Source organism: Stegodyphus dumicola, chromosome 2 (assembly GCF_044657685.1).
Source record: "Stegodyphus dumicola isolate Sdum_Otavi_A_Nest chromosome 2, ASM4465768v1".
In the NCBI taxonomy this organism is placed as follows: Eukaryota; Metazoa; Arthropoda; class Arachnida; order Araneae; family Eresidae; genus Stegodyphus; species Stegodyphus dumicola.
Genome location: NC_140769.1, coordinates 154,392,667 through 154,410,366, shown reverse-complemented (window position 1 = coordinate 154,410,366; position 17,700 = coordinate 154,392,667). Strand labels below are relative to the sequence as shown.

At 28.5% G+C, this 17,700-nt stretch overlaps 1 protein-coding gene across 1 annotated transcript in view; it reads left to right on the top strand.

The window, feature by feature from the left end:
- The window catches only part of LOC118198914 (uncharacterized), an 85,188-nt gene that overhangs the window by 38,188 nt on the left and 29,300 nt on the right, over nucleotides 1-17,700 (top strand). Inside the window, exons 11-14 of the mRNA XM_085810234.1 lie at nucleotides 2,095-2,217; nucleotides 7,060-7,134; nucleotides 10,437-10,547; nucleotides 14,865-15,049. Of these exons, the coding sequence (XP_085666360.1) occupies nucleotides 2,095-2,217; nucleotides 7,060-7,134; nucleotides 10,437-10,547; nucleotides 14,865-15,049 (494 nt within the window). The remainder of the gene's footprint in view (nucleotides 1-2,094; nucleotides 2,218-7,059; nucleotides 7,135-10,436; nucleotides 10,548-14,864; nucleotides 15,050-17,700) is intronic.

Genomic DNA, 17,700 nt, shown 5'->3' with positions numbered 1-17,700 from the left:
ATCAATACTCTTCACCACATTTTTCTGAGTAACTATTTAAATTTGGCTTACATTCATCCAATAATTTCTATGATTGTTGGTTTGCGATTAGTTCTAAATATTAGGATTACCCTAAGTCTGTAATCAGATAGATAATTTATATTTTAAATTCTCTGTGTGTATTAGCATGTCTATACTTTTAGTTAATAACATAAATGATAAATTTATAATAGATAAAAACTAATTAAGTGGTGTCAGTTTTGTTACTATAAATGTAGATGTTTATAATTTAACTAGATATGAAACTTGAATTCATTCTATAAAATACTTACTGTGCATTTTGAAATTCAAGTGTGACTGATGGAATTTGTTGATTTAGTTGGAGAACTGTGTATTTTAACCCAAAATGCAGCCATAACTTTGATGAAGTTTGGTATGGATAATAAAATTATATTGTAATATGCAAGTGCCACAAATTTTAAGAGTAAGGTGAGCAAAATTAAAATTTATACCAACCTGCAAAAGGAATTGAACAAGATGTATTTAGCAATTAATTGTTGTGCCTGTATTATTCACAACTATGCTAAAAGCAGCCACCTTTTCTTGTCGCACAGAAATATATGTGATGTGCAGGCATTTTCTTATTTTTACAATAAGAGCAGAAAAATTCTGTTCTCTGTTGAAAGTCTTCATCTACAAACTTGCAGAAGAATTTTGTAATTTTTTTTAAATATTGCAAAAAAAGTACTTCATTCATGAAATCTTTTCTGCTAAAAATAATTTAGAATATTTTGATAATATATTTAACCAAATACAAAATAAGAAGACAATAATTTTTAAAATATAAGCAAATAAATATATTAAATCTTTTTTTGTCTCTCTTGCTCCCCCACCCTCAAACTATATATTGATGTGAAAATTTAAGTTTTTCTTGAATACCAGAAATTAAATAAGATACCACTAAAAGCAAAAATTGGTACTTATGTATTAATTGAAATACCTTGGCACAATTTGGCAGTCTTTTATGGGTGGAAAGGTAAAAATTACTTATTGGATGGAAGTTTGCAATTTTCAAATTAATTTTTAGAAAACATTCCCTAACTATCAGTAGTTATTGTAAGTTGACAAACATCATATCAAAGAAAAGGCATTTTAAAATACAAGTTTTAAATGTTAAACAAGGATTATATGATACATCAAAGAAGTAAAACACTTATATTTTTCACAAAACCTTTCTCTCTTTTTTTTAGTGCTGTTCCTCTTACCATTTACAAAGCAATCTGTTTTTGCTTAACATCAGAGAATTCCATGAAATTGGAATCGTCTGCCAGCTCTGTACCAAACTCATCTCATCGTTGTTCTCTTTAGCAATGTTCTGGCAAAATATTGTATTCCAGCCAAACTTTTACTGAAATTTTTTCCATTCCTGGCAATTCTACAAGCAATATTTTAAGACTGAGTTAAAGGCAAAAAATATCAAAATTTGTCTATAAAAACTATTAGAACTTTGAATATAACAAAAAGAATGCATACTAAAATGGTATTGACATTACTTGACTGAAATATTTTTATGAGCTTGGTTGGCTGAAAAATGTTTATTTCCAGAATTTGACACGTTCTGAAAATTTAATGACTTGTACTAAGGTGGCTGCAGTAATATGCAAGTACCCAAAATTATTTGATTTTTTACTGACCTTTAAAGTAAACTGTCTTAGAATTATTTTGCATAGTTTAGATAAAATAAACAAAGTAATTTATTGCATTCAGCATCTTTTCTTTCTTTCTATATACAGCAATCCTCCCCCCCAAAAAAAATCTGGTTAAAGGCAATTGGATTCATCAGTATTTTTTCTTAAATTTCATTTAAGATGAATATATATTTATAACTAATCTTTTTAAAATTGATTAAGTAAATTAAATCAGCAATATTGTAAAAACAACTCCTGTATATGCTTAATGAATCTTCTAGAGACTTCTGAAATAGGTTATTTAAAAAAGAAAAAATAAAGTATTTTTTCATGCTATTAATTCAACTTAATTGCATTTTCATACATGTTTAACGTAATTATTATTCTTAAGCAATAAAACTTAGAAATATGTATTTGCTTTTACTAGATAAATGATACTTTTGCACGCTTAGAAGAACAGTTAGTAATGATACTGAAAGATCTTGAAGAAAATAAAGCTGCATTAGAATTGTACAATAAAGAAGCCAAATCAAACTTCAAGAAAATTCAAGTGAGTTTATTCTGTAAAAATTCCCTCATATATTGAGTAAAGAGATTATCATTTAATATATTTTTACCTCACTTGTAAGCACATTTAAAGGTTGTTTTATTTTCATTTTTGTATTACTTTGAATTATGTATTCATATATAACAGAATTTAAGGTTTATCCGTCCTGGTATTAAATATTTATTTTAAAGGAGGAGAGGTACTGTTGTCGTTCAGCCTGTTTAGGACAGTGTAAGGACTGCCCCAGGGTGACTGTAGCTTGCATAAAAGGTCTTTCCTTCGAATTAGATTCCATAACCCAACTTGTCACCTTTGTTGAATCGAATGTAACTAATGTCATTAATGTAAAGTACTAAATATAGAATGTCACTAAATGTAAAGTACAATATTTTATCAATCAGTCATAAATGAAACTATTTATAATAGCACTAACTAAACAATTTAATTCATATATACTTATTAACTTGAAGCTGACTTTTCCCTTTGCAGTATGTTAATTTTTAAATAACATTTTAATTGTAAATTTTCTTTATTTTTGCTATATTTTAATAACACAAAATCTTTGTCTCTTTTGCTTTCTGTCTGTGCGTATTTTTATAAGAAAGTTAATTGTTGTTTAAGCCTATGCAAGAAACAAGAAATTCTAACACATTCATTGAATGTGTTAGAACTTCATATGAGTTTCACTAAATTCTTCTTCAGAAGTTTTTCCTGTAATTTTTATACCTGAAATTAAAATTCTGAATCAAAGCAAATATTGATAATTTTATGAAAGAAATCAGATATAATCAATATGTTGTTACAATTGCTTTTACATTCTACTAAATAGAAGACCTTGTATTTCAGAAGCTTCCTGAATTTGAAAATTTTGTCTGATAATTCTGTCTCTGTCTATATATTTATAAAATTGTAGATATATGAAATGTATATTATTTGTGGAAAGTCTGTATTATACTCACTATGTGAAAATTATTTTATTTTATAAATTATAGATATAGATATACTGTGCCCGCCACCTCTTAAACTCATCGGTTAATAAACTCAGCCACTTATTGTGCTCAAATTGCCAGGAACCAAAAATGAATATATACTAATCAATAAAAATAGCACCGTTTATTAAACTCGTCTCTGCCGCTTATAAAACTCAAATTGGGGAAAGTCTGATTATTCAGATCCAGAATAAACTGCTTATGGCTGACAAAAGTTGTTTGTAGTTAATTCATTTATCTTTCAGTTATGTAGTGCTTCAATAAAACAGGTTTAGCAGAAATCTTGGCCAGTGTAGTTAGAATCAAGATACTTAGATTTGAGATGTAGTTAGCGTAGTTAAATTCGAGATCCCCTTGGTGTAGAGTACACTCCCCTAGTTCCTCTCAGACACTATTTGCAAAATCTCTTTGTCTCAAGCTGAATACCTTTATTTTATGATTAACAAAAGCAATCATCAAGAGACATTAAAAACAAGTCCTTTGATTATAAATGAATGTTTCTCAGGATTAAAGAATAGGTGGTGCTTAAATGAACTCTGGTTCCCTTTCTCAAACACCAGCTAATAGGAAATGGACATGAATACACTCATTTAGTTTGCAGAGTCTTCTCAGAAAACATAATGAAATGCTTCTTTGCATTAGCCTACATTATCAGTGTCTGATTGGAAAAGGGTAATGGTTACTGTAGACTGAAGAAAAGGAAAAGAATTTCAGATTAGCATATATTGGTTTTAGACCAATTTGTTTTTTTAAATTTCAATGTACATAATGAAGTTCTATGGTTTTTTAATTGTCTTTTTTTGACACTATGTAATGTTTTATTCTTTTTTCGAAGTGTTTTGAAAATGTGTAGGGAAAATTCTGGTACATTTGAGATTCGAGTTTTCGGTTTTATATGAATTTTAAAGTCTTTAAAAAAAATTCAATGACATCTTTTTACGGTTTTTGATCTCAAATGGACCAGGAGAACGAAACATATTCATCGACTGTTATGAAGCTTTAATTCATTTTCCCCTTATGAGTTCTGAATTGGAGTTTCAGTAAAAGGAGATTATTATTATTATTTTGTATATTTCCCTCTCACATTTTTATTTTTCAAGATTGTTCTACTATGATTTCTCTCTTTAATTGAATTAGTTTTGATATTGTGTTATACCTCTTATACACAGTTGCAATTATTATATTATAGAGGAATTGCTTTACCTTTGTTCCAATTTACTACTTAATTTAGATGCTTTAAGTTTATATATATATCTGACTCATGACTGTGATTTTTCAGATACAGACATTCCACACTATGCAGGAGATTTTTTTATTTGCCAGTTTATTTTCACGAAAGGTTGTGTTTTCATTTCAGTTACAAAAAGAAATCTAATAATTATTTTATGTTTTATGAGAAAGCAAAAAGTGGAAATATCATGCAGCACTTGTTTTATGCAATGTCTGCAGATAATTATAACTTTGTGATAATGCACAAAAGCTCAAAGCATTTTATAAAAATGTTTTGATTATGTATAAAGACCTGTAAAGTACAAAACATGTATCTGTTTAAAAGTCTGAACATATTGCCATATTTCAAGCTTTCCATATTGGTTTAGAGCACACAGCAAAATTTGATTTTCATTTTTGGTAGACATTAGATTGACAGACATAATGACTTTACAGATATAGATGATAATAAATTATCTATAGATAATTGCACTATTCTTCTGTATGTATCTTTTATATCACCTACTACTAAATCTGTGATGACTACTACTATTTCTAAGCTTCCTAGAATCACTTTCTGTTTCTTTCGAAAGAAATATCATGTATAATAGACTGCTTATTTATCCTATTATTCTTGTTTTTTAGTTATTTAGAAGGTTTTTTTTTCAGGTCTGGGGATGTTAAAATATTTTTCTCATATAAATTAATAGTAGTTGCTTGTTTGCTTTATGCAGGAATTATGCATTTTCCTAACAGCATTGTGCAATTTACTTAAACAAAGAATTAAAATTGACAAAGAACTTGAAAAATGAAAATTGTTGCCAAGGGGTGGGATTTAGCATCAATAATAGAGAAGTGGGATGTCATAACATATGCATAATATCTTTGCCTTGATTTTATGTAGTCCTGATACTCAACCTTGATGTTATTTTCCTTTCAATATATATATTTATATATATAGTATATATCTATTAAAAATTTGACCTGCCTTCTACAGGATAACAAGCAGTGGAGTAGTTTCATAGTTATGAGACCTATGTATATGTTCAAAGCATCAGAAACTGTGAGGTTCATCAAAATGGTGCAATAAAACACACAGTGCAACTGCACAACACCAGTTAAATTCTCATTTAAGCAAATAATATAGCAACAAATTTACTAAAACGACAGGTTTTTTCTTTCTTTCTTTTTCCTCTTTTAAATATTATTAAAGATTTTTGCAGCTGGAATGACTGGCACTAGCTTTAATAAATTTGTTTGTCATACAATCTGAAACCTTGAATGCTTCAAGTGAATAATAATCATGAGTGAATTCAAGAAATCATGAGTTAAAAATGATTCATTGATATCATGAATGAATTAAATGTTTTATATATTATATCCAGATCTTGTGTCTTTAGATTATCTAAATAAAAGTTAGAAGGGTCCAGATTTACCTAACTACATAAAGAACAATCTTTCAAACTTCTGGAATAGTTGGCACAAATGTTGTAAGATCTCTGCCAACTTTCAGTTTCAACTGGAAAATATGAAAGTACCCTTTATGCCGACTCAGTTTACAAAATTTTTCATTAAGATTACATATGAATGGACTGTATGCCCGGGTACCTCGAGTTTGTGTTCCTCTATTCGTCCAATCAAGAAGGGCACGATCACAGTGGTGCCGGTAACATGTCAATTGGAATGTGTCTGACTGGGCCAATGTCATGTTTACTGATGAGTCAAGATTTGCTCTGGAGCCAGATGACAAGTGTATAAGGATATGGTGTGAACAACGAACACGCAATCAGTCCCAAAACATCACCGAACATCACGCATTCCGAGTTAGAAGCATTATGGTGTGGGCAGGGATTTCACTAGGATACCGAACCAACCTGAACATCTTTAAACGGGGTTCTTTGATGGCTGTTCAGTATTGAGATGAAGTCCTAGAACCCATTGTGAGATTGTTACTACCATTTTCGGGAAGTATTTTTGTAAAAAATGATTTTATGAATTTTTTTTAATGTTAGGCAAAAGGCATTTATTTATACTTATTAGTATAATACCAAACTATGTTTCTAACACTATATTATACATCTTTTCCTAACTTTTCCAAGTGTGCTTATTATAGCTGTGACATCTGCCTCAAAAGTCTAATGGCAATGGTGAACTCTTCTTTTTCTTTTTTAAAATTGGACTTAAATAATCAACAAAGAATAGAATAGTTGTTCTATTTATTCAAGTTGTATTAGTAGAAGATTAAACTGAGTACTAGTAATTTCATCTTATTGATTAAATTAAATTGAGTACTTACTAGTCATTTTATATAAAAGTTTGATGGTCTTAAATTGGTGCACCAACCAATTTTGTAATATTATTTCAGGCCTATTTATATTTTAACCTATTTAAAGGCCAATTTATCTATTTACAGCAGTATTCAATTTCTAATAATTTATTTCATTAAAACTAATATTAAAAAGAGGGTATATAAATTGTTTATTTTATCAATACAGCAAAATCAGCTGTATGGTATAAGTGAATAGAAACATTAGCCTAATTCCGATGTGTAATTTGATTCCAAAATGAGACTCAAGGAAGCAAATGTAATTTTATAATAAAATGTTCATGTAATCTTAAAACCATGTTAATAAGTTATTTTTAATAGGATGTAAATACTGTATTGGACAGATTAGAAACCAGAAAAGCTGATAAAGAAAAAATGTATGAAATGTTAGCACTGGTAAGAAAATTAAATATTTGAGATAATGTAATTTTATGAAACATGTATAATTTATTTACCTTTTATGTGAAATAAATTTATAGACATGATATAATGTTACAAAATGGTTTTAATGACTATGTGGTGGTACATACTTTCTTGTGAGTATTTATAACTAGGGGAGGGGAGACTTAAAAGAAAAACAGAATTTAATACATAATGGGTTTTAAAAGGCACATAAAGCTGCAGCAATATAAGATATTTAATAAAGATTCAAATTTGTTTATCTAAGCAAGAAGGAACTATTTAATAATGTAAGCTCTTCTTATCCAGAATTGTCCAGCTAGTTCTTGATGAGGGAAGCTCACACTATTAAATTCTTTTTTGCTTAAATAAACAAATTAAAATTTTTATATATGTTTGTAAGTATATTTGTATATATTGCAAGTATAATAATCAAAGTGAATTGTCATATTTCTGGGAGCAATTTTTAAGATCTGGATCAAGTTTCTTTTAAAATATGATATTCACATGCTATTTTAGTTTAGTAATTATTAATTATTAATTAAACTCTCATAAAAATAACATGTGCACTCAGTTTTTCTGTATAGAGATTAAATATACTAGATAGATAGAGAATAAAGATAGAGAATTTTGGTAGTGATAAAAAAATGACAGTAATTTGCCAATAATTGTCTACCTCTCTGTTGCAAGCTTTTTCTGTTTCAGTCATATTCTTAATCTTCAGTGTGTCTATGATGTGTATAACCCTTCCACATGTTATGCTTTGTTATTTTCTGTATGGATCTCTGGAATTTATTAATTTGTAAAATAGAAGTTATGTAATTGAAAACATTATATGCAATTTATTTTTTCTATTCTTACAATTGATTTTTTTGTTTCTGTTCAACTGAATTTAGTGTTTCTCTTCAATTTTATTTACTGTTTCTGTTCTTACTACACTTTCTCGCAAAATTTGCAACACCATAAGTGAATCATGAGAATTGTTTGAGATTTATTCCATGTACGATCTGTAATGATATAAAAGAATAAAATCCACAGAGTAATACAATAATTATTAAATGCCAAAAATCAATATTTGGTGAAGCTACCACGTACTACAATAAGAGTTTGTACTCATTGTAACCTTGAAACCAAACAGGTTTTGAAAGTGCACATAGGAATAGTACTCAGTATTTCTTCTATTGAAACTCAGAATTGATCCGTACTGGCTGCCAAACAAGTGTCATGAACTAGTGTCTGGCCTAAAAAATCCTGTTGCAAGTTGTTGGCATATTCAGTGGATGACATGTCTGATGAATTGACAGGCTGGGAAAAAAGTGTTATCTGGCATGCTGAGAAAGATTTTGGTGTCTAGAACCACCCTGATGTAATATCTGCTGCTGGGAGTATTCGTGATTCTTAGTACAACAAAATCACCTATCATATCTAATGGCACCTCAAACTATCATGCTTGATATTCTTTCAGTATGATGCTGCATAATACACTCAGGAATAATGGCATTCAACTGTAGAGTGTATAATGCATTCTTGACCATCATTCTACTCTAAAATGACATAAGATTTGTAAGAAAGTGTAATTTGTGGCCAATCAGTATGACAGTGTATGTGTTGATGAGCTCATTTTACATGCAGCCATCAATGATTTTGCAGCTGAGGATATCTGTACAAAGGAATTTATACACATGAACCATTGCACATCAGTTGCTGGTGAACTTTTGATATTAACAATGGCACACCTGCAACTTTGGTATTGTGCTAACTGTCAAGAAAATTCTGCATGGTCTGTCAGCCCATGTAGAAGTAACATCCATCAATCATGTAACATGTTATGGTTTGCTGGAATGTTTGTGACTTAGTCAATTCTTTTGAGTTCATTGCTACCATGCATGCATCTCTGATGAGACGTCATGCCCTATATAAGCTGCTATTTCATGATAGAAAACTCTTTCACAGGCTGATCATTTGCTCTTTTTCAATCAATGCAGCTTGCTTATATTGGGACATTTATCATTAATGAGTCATAGTGACTTCTTATGGAATATTTATCATTGGTAGATAACAAAACACTTTGTTTAATGTTCTGTTACATTCTTCTATTTATGCAATTAACATGATTCTATAAGAGCTCATGCATACAGAATCACTCTGAAATTCTAATTATTTGCATCATATCTTTCTTTGCATTTCCTAAGTTTTCCCTTATTTGCATGATTCTTTCATTCTGTTGCAATTTTTACATACAGAAGTGTGTATTTCAGGTGACAGGCAAGCAATATTTGTCAGGGAGGGGCATCAGCTGGAAGACCATTATAGTTAACACTGTTGCAACTGCCAATTGGTAAAATTATTTTTGTGCCTGCTTAAGTTCCTAAGCTAAGATATGACTTAAGTACTAATTGATTTAAAATGGTTTAAGTTTAATTTACAAAAGGTTTAATAAGGCTTTGGCTTCTGCAGAAATTGTAAGAAGGTTTCAACTTTTTTTTTTTTTTTTTTTTATTTAAGGCCCACTGATGAGCTATGTTTCATTTTATTGGAAGAAATTCATGATTGCCTGAGACATTAAAGTTAAATGTTTACAGAATTACGGAAAACTCAATGTAATTTTGCAAAATTGCATTAAATTTAACTTTTGGTTTGTTCTTATAAAGAATCTTCAGAAATGGAACTCCTATCTATAGTCATGTATTGTGATTGGAAGTTCAAATTCCAAATTATCTGTTCCCATATTTATAGCACTTAATTTGTTTTGAGTATTAATGAAGTTGAATAAGGCTGCTATTTTATTCTTTTAGATTAATTCTCATTTTAAATCCATATTCTATGACACAATGTAATCAAAAACTGAAAAGGGAAGGAAGACAAAATGTTGTTCATAATTTTTATAGTAAAAATTCACTGCTCTTATACTTCTAGCTTAGTAATGTGTAGTTCTATAACTAATCTGTGATTCTATAATTAATTTCCAGCGACATGGTTACCATTATTTATCTTAGTATAATCTTGATCTGAATATGAACTTCTATTTATACAATATTACCTATTAATTACATAAAAGCTTTGCTGGTTTTTTTCAAATTGAATTTTAAAAGAATTTTGAGACAGTGAAAAATATCACAAAAATAGGCAACATGTTAAGATCAGTATATTTATGTTTAAAATTTTTAGTATTGAATTTATAAGAGCATTTTGATTTATAATTCAGTTCTTAAGTGACACATTAAATACAGTTGAATATTTAATAAATTATATTTTTAGGGAAAATAATTTTTATCTGTTGCTGTTATATTATTTTTTAGAAAGCTGATATAGAATTGGTTGGTAATAAACTAGATAGAAGTGAATTTGTTGCTGTAATAGAAGACATAAAAGATGATGTGGAAAGGCTAACTATTACAGTGAAAATAAATGTGAGTAAGTATCATACTGTATGAATATGAATTCACCTGCTGTTGTTTTATTTTATTTATTTTTTAAAAGCCATCATCCTTATTTGCCTGGCTTATTTAAGTAGCACATTTACAGTTATTTAGCATTAATACTTATAATGTAATTACATATATTTAATCTATCTATATATACACTATATATATAATCAATTTTTTTCGACAAATAACAGATGCATCAGTATGAAATTACTGACGCTATATGTGTACATATATATAGTAGTAGAAGTATATGAGAATAAAGATACATTATTTATATTGTAGGTAATCTTATATTAAATTTTAAACCTATTCCTATTAACAGCATAATCATTTTCTGATTATTTAAATTTATTTAATCACTCATACTAAAATCTTTGAGTAATAAACAAAAGAGCATATTAGTCTGGAACACTTTCAACTTTTTTAGGCTCCTCGCAGCTTCCTCTTTATATTAAATGTTAAAGTTGATAGACGGGAGCACTACTACTACTTGTATTTACTGAAAACTCTCAGAATATTGCTAAATCAATAAATTGGCAAATGCTACCAACTTCACAACAAAAAATTATTATTATGGGGTGCATCTTGTAATTGATGATGTCCTTAAACAAAGCGGTGTAATAATAAGTTGATAACAATGAAAAATATCATTGTTCTTAAATTTTAAATATACATTGATATCATATCAACTTTACTATTATATAATATTATATAAAATTTAATAACATTTAAGGTACTATCATTCCATTGCTATTATATAAAATGAAGAATATTTTTGTAAAATTAATGCATTAATTATAAGTTTTTTTTTAATTACATGGCATGAGCTTAAAAATTAACTACTACACCATGGTTAAAATGAAATTAATAATGAGATAAAATATTCTAGGTTCACATGCTCGAATCATATTTACACTTGTGTTTAAACGGGGTTCCAGTGTGTCATTCTAGAATATTTTATTTTGGTTTAAACTTTAAAATTTGTATGTTTCTATTTTTGTAAACTTTCATTTAGTTCATGGTATTTCACTGTGAGTGGATTGGTTTGGTTTGGTTTATTTAATTATGGCAAAGCACACTAGGGCTATCTGCCTAAGGGAAGGGATGCTTTCAAGGAGGACTTTCTAAGGGAAACTGGCTCGTATACATGTTACACATGCACTGTGAGTGTAATTTTGTCGTCAATTTTTAAGCTACCCTCTGAGAAGCTATCAAGTTCACATTGTACTTATACACTGTTTGTCGGTGACAATGTAATACAATGAAGCAATTTTTTTTTTTTTTTCAGAATTTAGATTTTTTTTTTAAATTTAGTGCTTGAATAATTTCTTGCACATATCTTCAGAAAATCTAAGTTATGTCAGAATTTTACTGTTTGCACCATCAAAAAGAATGGGAGTGAAAATTGTAATTTAATTTCTAAACTTTTGGCAAGTTTTTTTAGACTATTTGGCATTCATGATTTTAAAATTTCAGCATCTAAAAATGTATCGATTATTGTCTTCAAACTTTCCGAGATTATAAAACAAACTTTTTGCCTTTGCCCTCTTTTAAAACAAGAAGATAGAAAAGTATTAATTGAGCTTTTATTATTATTATTATTATTATTATTATTATTATTATTATTATTATTTATTTATTATTATTTTAAACAATTTGTTGTATAAAGGAGAAAGACGCATTTCTTGCAGGAACATAGCTTTTGTTTTTGCCAAAAGCTCACTTAATCACAAAGTTTGCCATCTTAGAGCACTTAATGATAAATTGGCGATATATTCATTTTTTTCATTTTAGCCTCAAGTAAAATGCCTATTGTAACACTGTTAGTACATCGAATTTCAAAAAATGAATGAATATTCAAAGTGATTTCTTCATTCTCTGAATGATATTCAGTTATTTTTCTTAATTCACAATTTTATTATTTATTGTGTTTTATTGACTAAAAATTCATCATCAATAGAGTGTAATTGAGATTAAAAAGCAGAAAATAAAATAGAATTAAAAAAAAAAGTTTTTATACAATAAGCATTTATTTAAAATGGGCATGACAATTCGTGCACTAAAAGGAGAAAAATAATTTATGATATAGTTTAAGGAAATAATAGATTAAATAATTCTATTTTTATTATTACAATTTTATGTTAGGAAAAATTAAAAGTGTGAGGTATCTAAATAACAAAATCTATACATTTAATTGTTGTCATAGCTTATACATTGTCAAATATATAAGCCATTATCTTTTTTATTGGTCCAGTTTTTATTATTTGCAATCTTTTGTAGATTAACTCTGTAAATAGAAATATTTAATCTATTATTTCCATTAAACTATCAGAAAAATTATTTTTCTCCTTCAAAATTTTTATCATATCCATTTTAAACAAAGGTTATTTCATAAAAACTTTTTTTTTTTTTTTTAACCAATAAAATGCTTATTTTCAAAAGTTCCTCTTTTGAGAATAGCTTTTTAAGCAAACTTAGTTTAATTAGAAGTTTTTAAATAAGTGTTTATCTTGCTTAATTTTTTAAATACTTGCTGGGATCACATTTATACCTATTGAATCTTTAGGAATTAGTTAATATTTAGTTAAATTATATGAAGCCTTTTTGTTTAATTTATTGAGCTTTTGCTTATAATAAGCTAAAATTTTAAAAATAATAAAAAAAAAAGCAAAAATTTTATTAAATTATTAGGAAAAGAACTTACAATAAAATGTAATAAGTAAAAAATATTAGCAAAAGTTTAAAGTGGTTAAATCTATTTTTTTTATAAAATCTATTTTTTTTTACTAAGTTATTTATATATTACAAATAAAAATACTTTACAGCTGTTAATGAAAATTTGATTCTATTTAAATATATACTTGTTATTTGTACATTTTGCATAAAAAGAAATTTTTTTTTTAACAAAAATCAGCATAAATTTTTGGAAATGCAGATAATCTAAAAATGTATTTATAGCTAAATTTTGTGAAATAATCAGTATTTTAAAAATTAGAATAGCTTATAAAATATAAAAACCATTTAATTTTTATTAAAATTGTCATAAAATTGAAAATGGTTTTCAGTTTTAAAATGTATAAAAATAATAATGTAGTAATTAATTTAAATATTTAAAAAAACTATAAATGTATATTTTAATTTTAAGAAATCATGCTTGAATGCTCATTTATTGTATGGTTAATACAAATTTCATATAATGTATTGAGATATAGAAGTTATCTGATGCACATTTCTGTAAACATTTTTGAATAAATTATTTTAACCATACTGAATTTAATCTTTTGCAAATTAAAAAAAAAAAAAATATTCAAAGTATCATTTTTTATAAATTTAGATGTATTGTTATCCATTTCTATAAATTAAAACGTTTTTAGCAAATATTAATATCATTTATAACAAACTAAATAAAACTGTAGATAATAAATATGTTCTTTTTAATTTCAGAGTAGAAATAAATATATTATAAAGTATCCAAATATCTGTTAATTTATTTTAACAGATAACATCCTGCTGAAATAAATTATTGGTCAAATATTGAAATTATCAATTACTAATTGTTCCAGTTTAATAATTTAAAGCAAATGCAAAATAAGCATGAAAAATAAAAGATTCTGATATCTTAAGTGATAATTTCTATCTCCTAAAAGAGTGATCTAGAAACCTTTTTGATTGTGTATCCCAAGACCAAATAATCATAAGTTGTACCCCTGTAATATAATGTAATATCATATGCACAAACATACATGTGCAAAATGATCGTGAACTTACTTCCTTTGGGTGCCCTAAAGTATCACTTTGTGGACCCCCTGGGTTATATGTACCCCATTTTGCAGACCATTGACCTAAAATATACCTAAGAACTAATTAACCAGGTTGAGTGCATGGGTAAGATTATAAGGTATTTCTCCCACATTCTACGCATGCCTTTGTGTAGTGGTTCTGCACGCTGGGCCGGTATTCGAGAGGTCCGTGGTTCGATTTCCGGCAAAGGTGTTTATTAATTTTTCATCTTGCCTGCTTCCAAAAATACCTAATGTCTCTACAAGATAACCCTACTCTGATTTAACTTTATTGTAAATTACAATTTATTTGGCATTAAAGTTCTATTGAAACTAAATGTTGGACAGCTAATGTTACTTGAAACTACATTTCATTTAATAAAAAAATTTTATCACAAAAATTTGTCAATGCTAAATTTTACATCATTGCATATGGTGCCTACTTTGAAAATTGGAAAACAGAAAAGTAGTGCAATCAGATCCTGTTATGGAATTAATATAGTGCTTTATGTTAATGTAGGAGGAAGAAATGAATGAGAATGTTTTAAAAATAAGGAGAGAACTTTCCATAAAAATGTATACCGAAGATTTTATTACTGCAACAGAACCAATTCGAAATAGAATAAAAGCTATTCTGTATGAACAGGTGAAGATAAAACAAATTGCCTTAACCCATTTGTTTCCCGATGCTCCTGGTATTGCAAAGTATGTCTCTCAATGCTCTCATACGAAAATCTGTAAATTTATACGAAATCTAATACGAAAATCTGTAAATTTATACTTTAGAATTGTTCATATCAAACAATATTATTTCATATTCTTTATCTTGTAAATGCATAAAGATACTTAGTAATAATTAAAAGTTGTATTTAACTAACCCTCAGATAACAAAGTACAGTTTTGTCTTTGCAAATTGTATTTTTGTATTTTCATCAGTAAAGCCTAAATTTAAATTATTACTCTTTTAACGAGGATTCCAGTTTTAAAATTTAAAGGTGCTAGAAAGTATTTTGACTACTGAAATATTAGTTTTAGTAGCCAAAGATTTTCTCTTTCCTTCTGAAGGAATGAGAGCTTTTCTCAAATACCTCTAATTTAAAAATTATGTTACTATGTAAGGATTTAAAATATCACTATCAAGCATATACTTTCAGCTGCAAAGTTTCTTTAAGTAAAGTATAAAAGAATTCGTTTTTTATCTGGTTCCTGTGGAGTAAAAATGCTGACTAATAACATTGTCATTACTCATTAATTATTTATAAAAAATGTTTCATACCTTTTGTGGGTTGCCACTGTCCCAGTTTTACTGGAAGACTCCTGGTTTTTTATCACATCTCTTAGTCTCTCGGTAGATTGTCGAATCTTCCAGTTTTTAATTTTGGGCCTTTTACTGAGGAAAATGTTTCCCAGCAATAAATGAAATTTATTGAATTCATGAAATTTAAATTAAGCAAATTACATTTTATTGATCTTTGTGATACGAAATGTTATTTGTTCTGAGTTGTCCTAATCTACTGTAAACATTTGTAGATTTTTATAAGATGATTCATGCAATGTTTAATTAGTTAATATTTGTATTTACTTTTGTTGCTTCAATACATGATACATTACTAAATTTATCCACACATATACTGTGCATGTTAATTATTTATTTTATTTTATCGTATTTGAAAGTACTTCAATAAACAAAAACTTTTCTTATAAAAGTGTAAGAAAACTAGAAAAGAAAATTGTCCAAGGAACATAAAATTTACAAATCCAATTAAATGCTAATGCATTTTACATCAGCATGCATTATAAAGTGAATTAAAGTGCCTTAGCTTGCATTATAAATACATTACCTTAGCATTACCTTTACATGCATTAAAGTAAATTAAAGTCAATTTGAAGTTCCTTTAAAATGCTGCTGTTGCACAGAATGAAAGCCTTCTGTTTTATAAAATTTCAAAGTTAGCAAGTATGTGATTCTTACAACACCATGATGTTTTTCATTTGTGTGTAAATCTAAAATATTCTCTTATACTCCAATGGTGTAAGCCTTTCTGCTTTTTTGTTTCCTTTTAAAATTTGCAAAATCTCAGGAGAGTTACTGAAGCCGTATTTAGTTGATAAACTATTCAGCTATTTTGTTAGAAACACAGTTTTGATATTTATATTATGGAATCTATGCTCGATTTAGTAACTATTTTAAAATTTTCAATATTAATGTTAAAAAATTATTTTTTAAACAGTAATATTAGATTTGATTTAATTGTGTTAAAAGTTATCTTCTTTACTATTCAGGACTGTATCTTCCATATCAGGAAAGAATGTAAATATTGTTACGTTCTTCTTTTTCTCTTCTGACACCAGTTGGTATGTTATTTTCTTCCTTCACATTCGTACGGGGTTGTAGATTTGGAGTGAATAATGACGACACTTGATGAAGTATCGAAACACACTTTATTTATCAATAATTGTCAGGACAGCTCCAAAACACATTTTACAGCCGTCAAAGATCTACTATAAACACGTTGACATGATCGGCGACACAGCCTTTAGGTTATCAGGCTATCACGGTGGAGACTGCTTCCTGCAAAGCAGCCGACTCTGCTTTCCGGAGTACAGCTCCCGACTCTGCTTGATCGTTCTCGGAACTCCACGTACTCTCGAGACTCTCCACGCTACAACTCACGATGCACTTCACGACACTCGAGCACAGCTCCTGACTCTTTGGTTCAGTCTTTCCGGGAGCTCAACACGCTCTCTTGACGATGCACTAACCACAATACACTAACAGACTCCTTCAGTGGACTCGACGACTCACTCGGCACTCGCTGCCCGGCTGTCAACTCGATCGACTCCGCAGGGATTGACTCGCTAGACGAGGCACACACACTCTTGATGAGAGACACACTTCTCGATGAAGCACACTTCCTCTCGATGAGAGGCACACTTGCTGACTGCAGACCAGCACGGTTTATATAGCTTTCGGCTTGTGTTCGGGAACATTCTGGACTAAACCGGTAAGAATTCATTCCAGAAGGTTCTCCAACCATCCATAGTATATCGCCAATTTTGTCTCCAAATTTTGCAAATGGGTGATTTCTCAACAAACGTGGCAACCATGCCTTTTATGTTTGCCACATTTGGTGCCATTTTATGGCAACCCTAAAACTGCTTTGCGGGGAAACCAACTCACCGCGCCTGTACATTTGGTAACAATATTTACAGCAAAGCTCACTTCAATTAACTGTGGGAAGTTCATTTGACATATTATGATTTTGCCAAAATTTGCATTTCGTATGCATTTTTATACAGGAGCGAAATAATCAAATGATTATTTACAAAATTGAACAGCTGTACTATGTTGTAGT